This window comes from Thermobia domestica, chromosome 12 (genome assembly GCF_964235325.1).
Source record: "Thermobia domestica chromosome 12, izTheDome1.hap1.1, whole genome shotgun sequence".
Classification (NCBI taxonomy): domain Eukaryota; kingdom Metazoa; phylum Arthropoda; class Insecta; order Zygentoma; family Lepismatidae; genus Thermobia; species Thermobia domestica.
The window spans coordinates 124,729,322-124,746,078 of NC_137465.1; the positions used below are offsets into that span (position 1 = coordinate 124,729,322).

A 16,757-nucleotide genomic window follows, 5' to 3' on the forward strand; every position below is an offset into this window, starting at 1 on the left:
TTTATACAAAGAAAATGAAATCGAAATCGGGTAAAGTATAGGCAAGTTTTAAGAATTTTTACCTTTTCTTCACCACCTTGAAAAACAGCATCCTCTATCAAATATCAACGTGTATACCTTCTGAAGATCATGTATGCGAAGAGGTACCTTTTACGTAAATTAGTCCGAGCAAACTCAACTAAAGCAAATAATGATAATAATTTCAGGTACTGTTAGAAAAGTTAAAGAATGCAACGTACAATATGAAGAATCAGAAGAAAAGAAATTTCTTGAACGGAAAATTTCTACGTAATTTCTTGTAGACAATAATGGCACATTGGATATGAAATTGAACTAAGAAATATGTGAGAACTAACAATGTTGATGGGAGGTTCTGAAAATTATGGGATGAAATGGAACAATCAAGAGCTTAGAAAATAATTTATGGATCAGCAAATTAGAGAATGGAGAAAGAAGTTGGGATGAAATTTTAAAAAAAATTTCCTCTGAGCTACTTTATTCGAAACGTGATAAACTGTAGGTAACTCTATATACAGAATATGGCTTTTCAGTAAGAAGAAGAATACAGTTTATAGGTTGTATGACTATGTGTATGTATACAGTTTTTAGATTCTATGGCTTGTGTAGCGGAATCAGAAAAGAAAAACATCATGTTGTAGGAAATGTCAAAATAATATGTACAGAATTTGTGTGGAAAATAAACGTTGGAAAGAGGAACGTAGTGGGTATTTATATAAAATAGTTTGTATCACCGGAATATTCCTACGTTTCTCGTTTACCATAATCGCGTCAGTTTTCCTTTCCATTAACCTTCTTAAATATAATTTCCGCTCTAGGTAGGATGTATGGTAGGTAAACTCTAGGTAGGCATGAGTTCCAACTTAAACTAGTAAGTAAAAGTTTTAGTACATTGGGTATTTAAGAAAAGTTCAATTAATAAATAAAACAATTGCAGTTTAAATATAACATGTTTATTATTAATTGTAACAATCCGTGAAACTTAACAATATATATTCGCTATAGATCACACAGACGTAACACAATCAGCTACCTATATAGTATCTTCTAGCAACATTTATTATACGGTAAACAAGCTGTGAAACACCTAGTAAACTACAATAGACTATATTGCAAATAGACAAACTTTTTAAAATGATATTGTTAATCATGATTAACCATTCTCAATTGTATTTACATATTAAAAACTGTAAAACAAAATTAACTAGACTGTAGTATTGTATTACGTAAAACTTATTAACCTACATATTTATCAATTTTTAAAAATTAGAGATATCTATCGTGAACGATCATTCTAATTGTCTTTTAGAGCAGCGTCTGCTTACATTTTATTTCGATTTTATGTTTCATAGTTTAATAAGCGTAATTTATTAGAGTTACATTTTGTTATAACAAAACGTATATCTTGCTTACAAGCAATAAAATTAAATACCTAGTCTAAATTATTTTATATTTAACATGTATTAACCTTTACTGGCATTATAAAAAATATCGCTTTTAATTATGGTATATACTGTATTTGGTAGTGATACTAATATAGTCATTACACTTGTGATTTAAAACCATTTTCTCAAATTCAACCATACAATATTAAAGCATGAAATGTCATACATAGTTTTAATTTTAATGTTGAATTTCTTGTTGTGACTATAGGTGAGGCTCCCTTCATGTATGGTCGGTAGATATCAGAATTTGTCGATGTTTCGTGTAAGGATCTTCAACTTACGTAACATGGCGAGAAGAGATTAACGGTAGATAAAAACGATAACCAGTGGTTTATGGATGGAGAAAAAGAATGTAATTGCGATTCAGGGATATTTCCATTTTCAGTCTGGCTCAGACTGGTATCAATATGAAAAGGCAGACGAGGCACAAAACTTGAAACTGAAGGAAGAATTTCGAAATCGGCATCACCTTGTATCCACACAATTTTTACAGCAGTAAATGATGCACCTGATAAACTGGCCCCACATGCGGCCTTGCTATTACTTCGTTAATTCTTCTTGTTTGGACACGTAGCAACACAAACCACCAAATGTAGTGTACTTGTATTAGAAATAGTCATCGCGAGTCTCTTCCAGGAATTAACAAGTATTTTGCGTCACAAATTCCATAAGTTTCAGGATCCGCCTCTACGAAGTTGAAATCTAGTAATGTGGACCTACTGAATGCGTATTACATGCTGGATAGCTTCAAGTAAATATGTCAGCCAATATAAAGTTTCTGTAATATTCTGAATATTATAATTTTTATGAACCATTTTCAGTGCCTAATAGTCGGATAGTGAATTTGTACATACTCATCTATTTCAAGCTATCTATAATAAAATGAACATGTATTTTATGCATTAGATGTTAATATGGTCTTAATTTTCCCAAATATTTACTATTGATTTGTATTTCAGTAGTATTATACACTGTTTCTTCCTTAATTTGCACAATAACAAACTACAGCGTTTGAAGTTGCATACGATACAGAATGGATGTATCTTTATATCAGTAAAGGTGCCTTTATAGGTATGTCTTTAAATATAATTGTTTAGATATGAAGCTAAATAAAGGCCAATAAATTATAACACTTATAAGTGTTAAGATTACATATGGGCGATACTTTTATATGTTACGCTATTATGTTTATATTTTCATATGTTTCAATAATTTTTCAAATTATTTTATGTGATGACCATTTTCGTATATTTCCGCATCTTTATTGTTTTTAATTAATTCAGGCGTAACAGAATAATTTGCTCAATCACTTTCCGAATTTTTGCACAACTTTGTTGCTGTCACTCCAAGTGAGCAATTTGAATTAAAATGGAACAAAAACAGAAATAATGTTACTGATTAGTCATATGACCCCAAAGCAAGCAATATCTTAAAGTAAGTTGACTTTGAACTTTACTTCAAATTGAAATGGATGTTGGGACAGAAGATGCTATGGCCCAGAATGTTTTGTAAACCTGATCGTGTTTATACTGGTTCAGAACAAAAAGTTGGTATCGAAGTGTGGAGCTTTTGTTATCTATGGTCAGGTTGTAAGAAGTATTTGTATAATTATATATATATAAGCATCTATTGGAAATCCAAACTTACAATAAAATAATCAAAGAATATCTACAATTTGGTAATGTTTTAGAGGTTACAATGTGATGTGTACATATATATCTTATTTATCTGTGATATATGTTTATATCTTGTTAGGGTAACCATTAAGCTCAATTTCAATAATGAAGAGATTCCTCCTTTCGATTTGATATATCACTAATGAAGATTTTATGAATACTTTGTATAATATATGTATAAGATATACCTAGGTACAACATAATAAATTTAGATAAATATATACAAAGTTTATGTAAAATTACAAATAACATAATGTTTCTTTCTACGAGAATAATAACACTTACCTTACGAAAATATATTTTATTCAAATAAATCAGCAATTTGGTAAACCAAATAAACATATTATAGTGCATTGATTTCATTAAAGAAATATAATTGCAATATCTTATTATAAAGAAATTAAATCATATGGTACACACAACAACAGACAATTACCTTTTCAATGAATTCTAAAAGTGTATCTTCCTTATCAGTTACCAAACAAGTTACATATTTTTTGTTGAGCCTTATTTATTCAAATTTACAAACAAAACATAAAATAAACATAGATGTGCATATATACAAGTTTTTTACTTGAAAATTATGTTCTTACAGTAAATGCGATATCATACAAGAGCTTGACTTCTTTACGCAAAGAACAATGAAGTCAAGAAGTGGTCCCTGCGTTGTTAACATATTTATTTAGTGACGCATACATATATGCAGTGATTTATGTATTTAGATGTGTTGAAGTTGAAAACATTTATTATCATTTGAAGTTTATAATTGCATCTATATACTCGCATCATTCAAGCCTGTAAATGTTGAATTCGGCGAAGCTCTTAAAGGAAGTATTTCTAACGACACTGTTTTCACAAAATTTTCATACTGCTTGTAACGGCAAGTTACGCTAAACTAACTAAATATTACTTCTGATTGATACAGTAAACACACTGTCGTATATTAGCAAAAGGAGTAAACAACATATATAAATTCTTGAAAACGAAGATCCATTACCCTCTTAAAAACTATTTTTTCAAAACTACACACATAACAAACCATTATAAGGTTACACATTTTACAGTATATTACACATTGCACTATTGTTGATGTAGATACAAACTGCAAACCTCCATTCTGTATTATTCGTTCTTAATAAGCAGCCAATTGTATTGGCTTACACTAACTAAACTTTCAACTAGGACTACAATCCTTATTACAATAATTTTATTTAGCGCAACAGTCTTTTCAGTACACTTAAAATGTTACAAAAATTTGTGCTCCCTATAGTAGATATATCTTGCTGGCAAAATAAAATATATTGAACAGATATTGATTTATTGAAATATGTGTGTTAATTTTACAAACTTGCTTTAGACAAACAGAATTCTCGACAACAATACTTAGAACGTTATCCCTCACAGTAAGAGCGTTGACAGCATTAAATGATAAAAACATTGAATCCTTTCATGATTTAAATAGTTATATACACACACAATTGTTCAGTATAGTTACATTGGTTGCAAAAACTATGGTTCATGATCCAATTTTGAATGACTGAAAATATCGATTTTGGCCAACCCTATAGATAAGGATAATAAATATATTGTGGGTTGGATGCTTCTTTCAATATTCGCTAGTTTACACGAGCTGAAATGATACGTTGGCACTTAATAGGTTTAGTCAAATCTTATATGTTCAGTGTTTATCTGGAAAGCAATATGATAACTAACAATTCAAAAGTGTATAGTATTATGCTTGGTGTTCGTACACACAACTTAGCTTTTAAAATTTACATCCGTGCACGGAAAATGTGGTATTTCATTGCATCAACGTTAGTGAAAGTTATAAACATCAATTTTATGGATCATCGAACATGCCTATTATGTAAACATATTACATTGATGTATAATTTTATTACATTACTTTGCATGCATAGTGTTTAAAGAACTTAGGCGAATTTTGATAATTTAACAATCTTACTTGATCAGTTTCAATTTCATTAGTCCTATTTATAATTATATACAGATAAGCAATATGTACTGAACAAAAGTCATTCTTTTGGAACGCATGTACTGCAATGATCACGAGGAGCATACATTGTATCCGGAAAAGAATCGTAATGTATGTTTACCGTTAAAAATACTTATTAACAATGCTTAAAGATGAATTGAAATACCATTTTGTGTTGTGTAAACATTATAAGTTTTGGATTTTCTGTTACTCCGTGTCATTCCTGCGTACAAATTTCTAGGTATTATGCTAGTGTTTAGGTACTTTTCGAACATTTATATTCCTATGTAACATTAACAAATGCCATTTTGATATTTTGAATTGAACCCCCCCCCCAAACAAGAAACATATTTTGAAACCTGATCTGCAATGGAATACCAAGTTCTTCAGTTAATATTTTGTTATGCTCTGACAACCAAAGAGATTCAAATTTCTTGACTTACAGGTTTTATAATTAAACATGTACATGACAGTATCATTTTGGTTTCCAAAAATCTTAGTTAAGGAGTAATAGGCTATATTTGTTACGATCTTACATTTTACATCATGATAGAAGTAAAATATTTTAGCGTTATTTCACTAGATAACCTATCTAAGATACATTATGATGTAATGTTTTTATTTTGTTTGTGGTCCCTTTTCTTGTAAAAGGAAAGGTATATATATAAAGTTTAAAAATCAGTCCCTTTGGCTAAGAAATGAAGTTTATTTTCGAACATATCTTCATAGCCCATAATAGAACAGATTTAGTTTCCTTGGCTTTAATAAGTGTAGGTAAATTAGTATTTTATGCAAAGCATTTATTAAATGAAATATGATTTTAGGTTTAAAGGTAATGCCGCAAAGGTAATACAACTTCATACTAAATTAGCTTTGTCTAAAAAGATGACTTATTTGCCAGCAGCCTGTATCAGAAGGCTTTCAAACTTATTAAAGAAGAAAATCTATATAAATACAGGGTGTTCGATAACAACACTAAAAATTTTTCGGAATCGAATTCTTACATGAAAAGAAATAAATTGTAGACTAACACGGGTGAGCAAATGCATAATTTTGGAACTAGAGCACGCTGAAAATTGATCAGAATGATACAAAGAAGGTCATAACTAAAGACCAAAATGTCTGATAAAGATCGGGTAGAAAAATTATTATTTTGTGACTGTAATTCAACAATTTTCTATTATGTTATGTGATTACCTCTGTCGTCACTCCTTTTCCATATCCACTGGTATACTTTGGAATCTACGTCAAAATTATTAGTAGCACTATTCTTTTATTCCATCTGCATCGGGTATTTCGTATTCGAGTTATGAATCTTAATTTTATATTTCCAACCAATTTTCGATAGGCTTTAGTTCCAAAATGATGCATTTGTGTGCACCCAAGTTGGTCTATAATTTATTTCGTGTTTCCATGTAAGAATTCATTTTCCAAAGATTTTTAGTGTTGTTCCATAACATCCCATAAATACACATCTCTGTTATTTTTAGTCACCAGCCTAAATTGATGTACACGTTGTATGTCTTATTTCGTATCTAATTTCCGAACGAACAGTTCAATTACAATACAGTTCCTAGAATCATTCAGATAAATATACTCCACGCTAGCTGAATTGAAGTGTCAAGTAAACCAATGAAATTGTGACGCGCTGCTGTGAAATCTCCAGAGAGAAGATCCTTTCAGTGGGCAAACATTGCGCCAGCAAAATTTGGATGGCATCAATCGAATATTTTTTTTATGAAGACGAAAAATGGGAAGAATGTAATTCCGAATGTACTAGCTCGTAATGTGTGATTGCCTATTGTTTTACTGTTGTCTGTGATTTGGACGTTATTCTGATCTATTCATATCTTCTCCTAGGTAAAATGTGCTCTGTAACCTCTTACAGAATAAAAATAACAACGTTCTATAAGAGTCTGAAAAATTAATATCGTTATATCCTTCTCGTTGTAACGATGAACTTCACTTTATTTCTTTAACGTTTTGTAGCTCAGAAACGTATTTCCAATTGGTTTTCTCACGTTGTGTTGACAAACAACATTAACAGACTATTGTATGATTACTATATTCCGCATTTAAACGTTTCAAATCTTATTTCTGTTTAATAATTGTTTCATTACTGGTATTAATAAATAACTCTTTTATCTTTAGAGGGGAGAATATACATAAAATGAATTTCGAATGTTCCCTGGGACTTTCTCTGTACAGAATGAACATAATTTAAAGTTTATTTTATTTATTTGTTATGACCTTCTGATGGTAAATACGTTAAATATTATTGAATTTATAGATGTAGATGACTCAGAAGGCAATATTAAGTAAGAGCATTAGTATGTAATGACTGATTAGAAGGAAAACGTAGATATTGCCATAGTCACCAGATGGAAATGACGTTATACTTCTCCCAGTTTATAGTTTCAAATACATACCAAGAATCTTCACTTGCAATAACTAGGTGATGTAAAACATCTAAAAAAATGAACGAAGACTGAAATTCTATTTTAAACAAGCTATGTCAAGAAACAAAGTTTCTAGAAATATGATTCACTTTCTGATAAGTAACATGCACAAGAACTGATTTTATTTGGCGTCCATTTCTTTTTACTTAACAGAATTTTTCTTTAAATGTAAAACCCTTGGTGGTAAAATCGGCCTACTGGTTGCCTTCTAATTTAACAATCTGGTTTAACTTTAAATATTTAAATTAGATTGTTTTAGTCCATTTAGAATATTTAGATTGCTTAGTTCAATTTCAAGTTAATTGTAAGGTAAACCATTTTAGCTAGAACATGCAAACAAACCGTACATTCAAGTATACTGCACGAACTTCAAAGAAATTGTAATCAGTGCCAGCTGAAGGAAACATTCGTAGTTCGGAAATCCATTATGATTTTCTCGATCTATTTTCTTAATATTAAAATGAACATTTTGTAATTGAAAGTGAAATTTTGAACGGAAACATCTCTGAAAAAATAAAGTTTACAAGAAAGAAATAACTAAACATTGCTTATAATAATGTCAGCACATGAATTGTAATCCGCTGGAAGTGGCGAATTGGATAAAATAAATATCTACTGAAGATGATGAGAATGTACATATGTATATGGAAATGTATATATATGTAGTTTCTTACAGAAAATTGAAAACCTTTTGGACACTTTTAGTAGTTAATATTTTGATAACTATAAAGTATTTTAAACTTCTAATGTGGTTCACATTTGAACTGGAAGAAAACATTTAGTAGATAAGATACACAAAATAATAAAAAAATTATAAGAAAACGTGTACGATTTTATAATTTTTAAACTTGGACAGCGTACTCTTTGTGCAAGTATCCTACTTTGCTCGCTTTGCCAATTTTCTGAGTTTGTATTGGATAGCTTTTCATTTTAACGCGTGTAACGTTTTCAGCTATTTGAACATACGTCATTGAATGATACTCCAAACTTGATATTTCCAAAACAAAGGAACTCATATTTGTTAGAGTTTTGAATAATATACGTGTGCAGATTAATGTTAACGTAAGGCTGAAGATTAAAACTTGTGGTATTATCTTTACATCTCTTTTCTTTTAAATAATAATTATTAATTGAAGCGTTTACAGGATAAAGGTCTTATGTAACAAATTGAGTATAACGAGAAAATTAACTTTCACAACTTTGTCCGTTAATATATTGGATTCATTGTTTTTATGTATCTGCACTCAGACAAGGACCCACTAAATAGTGTGTTATGTAGCATGATTAACATATAACACGTCCATGAACCGCCAGAATGTAATGTTTCAAAAATGTAACATAATACTTTTATTCTCTGAGCGCTTCAATCATTTCGTAAGAAACTGAAACTACAATAGGTTACTGTTCTTTCGAATGTTCGAAGATAAGTTTGTTTCAGTCGAAAGTTGTAAGATATAGAAGTGTAACTTAGAACTTAAATGAATTTGTTGTTGTATTTATTAGGTTTCTGTAAATTCACATTTACTTTTTCATACTTTTCTGTGCTCTTGGTTTGAATTTCTTACTATTTTACTAGCCTGAAGAAATAAAATGTGAATTTTAAAATTGTTTTGTCATGTCCATTCAATTGAAGAAACCAGCCCACGAATTTCATGACACTTCGGATAATTTTGCTATCCATCCCTCCCCATTCCGCAACATGATTACTTTGTTGCTAACAAACGTGGCTAAAACACTAAATACAACTAGTTATCGTTCTACTTAGAAATACTGGTGATCAGTAACCTCACATCGATCATATCCTACGCAAAGTGCAGATCAACGTCTTACTTTGCCTCAGTGCTGAAAAAAGACATAAAACTTAGAGAAAACCTTCCAACAAATCCAGACATATTTGAGGAACTTTAAGCTTTTATTTTTCAGCTCTTGTTTTTCTCTATCTATTAAAATTCCATTGCTATTTGATTTACAATTCAGTGCAACGCTCACAAATAATATATGATTTCAAATCTTTACATTCACAGTAGCATTTCAGAGATAAATAAATTCAAAATGTAATACGTTTCTTAAATGCATTACAAAGAATAAAACAGTTCCGTAAATATACATCATGTTATTAAATTCCGCAATTGTAATGTACATTGAGATTTTTTATGTTAATTTGTATATAGGCGTGAAATCACCAAGATTATTCATTGTGTCCGCTTCTCCTACTTTCGGTACACTTCTTTCTCCTGAGCGACACAACTCAACCAAAGACAAAAGCACCTTCACTCCAAGACCATCCCTTTTCTCTAGTAACAATGGTTTTAAATACTTAGAATAATGAATACAATATTTGATTTCCATAAAATACAAGATATAAAATTAAGTTAAATCTTTGAGTTTAACATCACACGATTATGCCTTTCAAACTAAGGAAGACGTGTGATTAAGCCAAGGGATTGATAATAGAAGGATAAGCGGAATGAAAATGTGCCAGGAAAGAGGAGTACACCGACAAAACCCACGGACACGATGTTGTCCACCACAAACTTACTTGACCGGGATCGAACCAAGGACCGCACGCATGAGAGGTAGGCGTTCTACCACTGAGCTACCATGCTCCCAGTATATAATGAAAGTGAAAGTTGATAAAATCGAGTATAGAATGATAGAGATGTGTTTGCTAAGATTTATTTCTGTAGTTACTTGAAATGTCCACTTAGGCCACACCCAAAGGGGGAAAATGAAAATTCAAAAACCAATCTTCGGTAGTTCTTAAGTGTTTACAAGATACCATACCAGTTCAAATATTCATAAATTTAATTTTTTTCTGAGTAAGTCTTTTCTCAAACTTATTTATGGCTCTTCCTCTAATTATGTCTTCCATTTGATGAAAATTTAATTAGCCTAAGTAATTCAAACATTTAAAATAGTACATTCTCTCAGATACTTTTCCTTTGAGTTGAGTATCTTATTTACTTATTGTTTTCTTTTCGAGTGAAATGTGAGCCGTATATAATAAATAACATTTAATAATAGTTATTGAAATATTAACTACTAAAAATATCCAAAATATATTAAAATGTCCAGATTTTTTATTTCCTTATACTAAAGATAAAGTTATGTAGTTAATTGTCAAGGTTTCTTCGTAGCTAAGGAAAAACTTAAAATTTGTATCCTTTCACTGACCTTATTGGAATATTGTGTCGACAAATAATATGAATTGTGTATTCAAAGTAATATATAATATAATACATTGCATCGTTCTTTAACGCTAATGCTTCATCTTTAAACAGTCTCTTTAGCGGAAAGTCATACAATCACTTTCGGAACACAATACAGCACACACTCAGCTGTAAGCCGTTGATACTTTTAAAATGTTCTTGCTTTGTGCAAAGAAATAGGAAATTTACCTTCAAAAGTATTTTTATTTCTCCTTTTTTAGTCATTCGGGAAGATATCTGCTGGCTTGTTGAAATAACTTGATCCAAATGGGATTCCTGTGAGCTCTTGGTCTATTGGGATTCTTTTGTCATATAGAGAAGGCGCCTGAAATATTATGCCACACGTCCCTCCAATGCATGCCAACGTGAAGATCCACAGAAAGAACCTATCTAGAACCATGGAGACGTACTTCCAGTCTTCTACAACCTGCAAAGAATACGAAATGCTTGCTTCATTTCAACTTTCTTTAATGTGTGTTTTTTTTCTTAGCTGCAAAAGCAATCAAGAAATGGATTAATGTAACTACGTACAGCATACTACACATTTTATACATGAGTACGTTTTCCGAATTACATTATTGTTGATCCCCTCAATAGAAGAACAAACAAGATTTCATGAAATTAAAATTCACATGGTGTTTTACGCTTCTCTTATATTTTTCTGTTATACAAAAGTAAATACTTTAATCTTGGTACATTACAAACATAAAAGCGTAGTAAGAGGTATTGTATAAGTTTTTTAAAAATAATAATTTGAACCTCCTTGAGGTAGTTTTTGTTTTGTGTTTTAATATTTATACACACTAAACGAGAACAATAATTTCGAAACACTACGTTTGATAGGATACCTAAAATATATTATTTACTTATAAGTCAGTCATATTGAAGATTCCATTTGAAGATATTGAGTTGAGGTGATTTTGAGTTTAGCACCCCTTTTCGCAGTGAGGCTACATGAGACATGGACCTACAGCTTAATGTTAGATCCGAATCTCATGAGGTTCCGCCCGAAATCAAAGCCGGGTCTTGCACGTCAAAAGCGCGTACGCTAACCGCTTAGCTACGAGAAAACTCTAGAAGATATTGAGTAGACTCCAATTGTCTAGTTTGCAATCTAAAGTATAGGAGTCTGGTATCTACATATAAAAGCTACGATACATATATTTTGACCGATGACTCTAGCTTTCATATTTGCTAGTACTTTGACATATCGCAATAACACCAATGCTGGTCAATAACTTGAATGTAGAAAAGTAAAGAAATAAATTCAAACAGGTATTTCGCACACAATATAGTATCGTAAATTCCATTCAAATTTCATTGTTATATTTTCATTCACACTTAGATCATTAAATGCCAGAGAAAGTAGCTACTAGAGCCTAATGTATAAACAATTAAAGAAAATTTATTCTGTAATGTCAAATCATCTACAAGTGAGACTAATGCTACGTTCCTACATTATTTGGTGAGATTTTCTTTCTTCAAGAAATCAATATTTTGAAAGAGGATAGCTATACCATGCTGGACTGCACGGCACTGAACTAGAGTCGTCTCAGTGAAGCCGGGGATGCATTACGTAACATGTTGTGTTACATGACTTTAGTTTACGTCGCTTGGCAATATAGAACTAGTAGTATTAGCTAACAAAGTAGGATCTCAAATATTATTCGTGTCTATTTGCAGCCTTGCAATACACTCACTGTCAGTTTAAGCCCGTGACCTTCCCCAGTAAAAGCTATAATGCTATGGAATAGACCACGCAATGTATAATGTCAAAAAAAATTGTTATTGAAGTTTAAAAAAAACAAGGTTTAAAAATCTGTGCAACAACCAGATATGAAGTAGTTTGCCACATAATTTACTTTGAATTTTTCTCCTATATTCAGTAGAACAGAAAACAATTATGTATATTCGAATATTGGTTGCCTTTCCTGCTGACTAGTGGCTAGCGTATACTCTTTTGATGCATGAAGTCCCAGATTCGATTTCCAGAAGAACATTAAATGTATTACGGTTAATCCTTATCAAGTCAATCATTGATGGCTGCTGAGAGAATTTATTATTATTAGCATTGCACAGGTCTTCCAAGTGTTTGTTCCGAAATGAGTCAACCCATAGTTGGGAATCTAGGAATAAAGTGACAGTCGGTATGAGCGTCAACTAAGTTTTTTTTTCTTTCTTAGAAACTACGTTCATTACTTATATTAAATCTTATCTAGCATTTATTTTTACACTCCTTTATTCACTTTGCACAATACTGGAGAAATTCAACCACAAGCTTATTTTCAGAAATTAATGTACTCTTTTCGTCATATTGATTACATCTGACTAGTTTTACAATAGACCACGTACCAATACGATGTTTGGAAACTATCGACAGAGATCTGACAGTGAGTATCGTGGAACACTATTGTAATTTTGACATTCGACGTGTAATTATCATGCACTTCGATAATGGTTGTATATTGCATTTATTCATATGTCACGTTCAGTGTACAGGAGAATAAAGTCCAATTTTAGTCATTTTGGACATATCTCATCTTTTAAATCTTTATCTAAAACTGTTTTCAGAACTCGAAAGATTCATTACTATAGATATTATAAATAACTCTTCTAACGTAACAAACAGTGTTCATTTTTTCATGCATTTAAACAAAGCGTACAAATTTGATGGTAACTTCATTTGATTCCCTTGTGCTCGGAATGACCCATATATTGATGTGGTTTCAGTGTTTGAACATGCATGACATATAGAAAATAGTATTTGTGACAAAAGCAAATTGCTGGAAATATTAATATTAGTATTCAGCATTATCAACAGTAATAAGACTTCCTGTAGCACTCGTAATGGTCTCGCGCTATTAACCCTAGTCTTGTGAACATAAAATGCAGCTCTCTTACTCTGTATAAAAGTACAACGACGGTGGAATTTAATGTTCTAAGGCACCCTTCTTTCACGTGCTCTCACTCATTGTAACAAGTAATGAACTCGTTAAACTGCATCTTACTAATTTGCTGATTACTTTGAACATTTGACGTTTTTATTACAATAATTTGTTCTGACAAAAAATTACATTTACTTTTGAAGTGAGTAATTGAGAGACATATTAAGCTAAAGCTATGAAAGTAAAAGGTTAACAAACCAATTATTCAGTCACCCTTTGTCAGTTCGCAAAGATAGTGTTTTGTTTAGCTTCCGGAAGTATTTGACAGTCAATTCCAAGCAAGGAAACAGATGGAGCGAGGTACTAATTCCCGGGTGTAAAACAAAGAGAGGTCGACGGAAGCCCATTAGTTTATCAAAAGAGCAAAGAAAAGTACATGGGAAGATGTCTGTCCATTTGTTTTCTAGAAAGACAAGAGTTGTATGAGGAGGTATTTGGCAAAAAGACAAAGTCAACCGGAACGGCTCAACAACTAAAAGAGATTAGGAAAAAAAGTACTGAGAACTTTTTCGGTTAATGTAGGTCTAGTTTTTGTTTCATCTATTTTCAAACAAGTCACTACTTCTAGAAAAGTTGAAACTTCGCAGGTGTTATGAATCATTACGTCAGTCTGAGGATTAAGTAAACGAACGAGTAATGCATTAACTTCTGTATACCACATTAAAGAAACTTACTCTGTGACGGACCTATCTTCTGACATTACGGCATATGTATTTTATATATATTAATTGACAAATGCAAGTGAATGTTTACGTAATAAAACCAGAATGAGTTAAGTTCTATAGACAGGGAGAAAATGCGAAATTTATCTAAAAACTAACCATATAGCACAAAATGTGAGACTAACAAGAAATGTGACCAAGATTGTCACTTTAGAGTGAGTAATAATGAAAAAAAATGGCTTACTGTGGAACTATACGGTAACACATAGTAAGGTAAGGTAAGTGTAATACAATTCACCCAATGCTTCATTTACTGCAGAATATATAGCAAAAACGGTAGAAGTAAATTAGAAACTTTTTTTCTCGTCTCAAGAGTAGTCCACTTCTATTATGCCCTATGCCCTTATACTCTACTGAAACCGGAAGTGTTTGAAATCTGCGGCATGTTCCGGTCTCAGTATTGACCTTTATAAACAGAACTAGTAACATAGACCGACAAACTGTTTTGATATGAACTTAACATCCGATGAATAGGTCCCATCTCTGACGTTACATCTCTCTGCCAATCGGAAGTGGTAGAAACTTGTCATTTACAGTTTCAATGTTAATTGCAATAGAACAGAGATCATAAAAGATAGCGATAAACTGTTTCTTAATTTGAAAAAAAAATGGAATGAAATCTTTAAGTTTTACGTCCCACGGTTATGCCGGTTAGGCTAAAGGAGACGGTGTTTCTTGATTTGAATATTGATTCTGCGAAATAGATTCTATCTTGATTTTAATCATCTGTTGGAACTGAAAGTAGCAGACTACTTCCGGCTTGCATATTGATTCCAGGAAGACAGGTTAAAGTTACCGAGAAAAGATTTTTGTTATGGATTCAGTGTTCCAAGAAAAATACAATTCCGTCCTGTCTCTACATTGAAACCGGAAGTGGTTAATTTACTACAACTTCCGGCTATCGATACACGAGCAAGTTTCATCAAAGTTCTAATCCCTGTAATGAAGCCGAAAGTTGTACACACTTTTCGCTTAGGGTTTTAACGTTGGATTTCCATGGATGAAAAACGGTAAGAGAAGGTGATATATATATATATAGGTTCCGCATCTGAACAATTTTTTTATCCATCTATTAAACCAACAGTTATAAATCTTCATTTTTAGTTAGGAGATTGGTCCCTTATAGTTTGCAAGTCTACTATAGTATAGCAATGGGGAACATCATTTGTTATTATGTATATTGTATATATCAATGTTTTAACTTCCAAGTTTGTGGTTTTCAGATGAGAGGGCTAATATTTTATAAATTATGTTCATTTTTATGAAGAAACGACATATTTAAAAAAAAGACTTATAATGTGTAATATAATACAAACTTATTATTTTAATAACCTCATCATAATGACATTTAATAACATGTGTTATTTGGATACTACAAAGCTAAAGAAATACTATTCATTCAAGGTGTATTGTTACATAGTCTCTATCAAAAATCAGACACTATACAGTTTCTATTATTCATTTTGTCAACACTTTTTCAAGGAATTTACTAATTTCAATTCAGTGTTCATTGATGTCTTTTTTGAAAATGTAACTCTGTGTTATAGTTGGTTAATTCGTAATTCTATTATGATTGGTTAATTCTATTAGGATTGCTACGATTGGTTGTCTCTGGGATTATTCATAGAAAAATGTGTAGGAAGTATATGTGTCTTTTTTGTTGGTGACTGTACAAGTTATGAAACATCATTTCATTGAACGTATATGTTATTCTCTTTTGAAAAGCATAGGAGCTAAAGTTCATATTAAGTAAACAAACACAAGACTTTTATTCTTCCCTTAGTGACTGTGTAATTATACTCCGAGGAAAGTATAAATCAATTGCCATATTATTCCTTTGGAAACACGACTCTTATTCCAGGGATCCGGGGGGTTTCCTCGGTAGGCACGGGATTTAAAGTTGAATAAACATATTGTAATTGACAGTTCACATCTTCATTACTTATGAGATAGTCTCACTAATTGAGCTGATATAGAAGCAGTCCATATATATATATATATATATATATATATATATATATATATATATATATATATATATGGAGGACCAGTTTCCTTGATACACAAGGTACGAGGTGGCTCATTTTTTGACTGCTTACCTCTAGTGCGTGGTCCCTGATGAGTTATCCCCTGTCAAGAAATTTTGTATTGAACAATATCGTGTCCGTGGATTTTCTCGGGGTACTCCCGTTCCCTCCCAACATTTTCATTCTACCAATTTTTCTACCATCATTCACTTGCCTTAATCACCCTTTTCCCTTAGCCTAAAGAGCATAATCGTGAGACGTAA

The 16,757-nt window shown here is 31.4% G+C and overlaps 1 protein-coding gene across 1 annotated transcript in view; it reads right to left on the minus strand.

Annotated features, from left to right (window-relative positions):
* Window positions 1-960: 960 nt before the first annotated feature.
* The window catches only part of LOC145666619 (acetylcholine receptor subunit beta-like 2), a 699,654-nt gene continuing 683,857 nt past the window's right edge, over window positions 961-16,757 (minus strand). Inside the window, exon 11 of the mRNA XM_081734057.1 lies at window positions 961-11,227. Within this exon, the coding sequence (XP_081590183.1) occupies window positions 11,018-11,227 (210 nt within the window). The 3' untranslated portion in view covers window positions 961-11,017. The remainder of the gene's footprint in view (window positions 11,228-16,757) is intronic.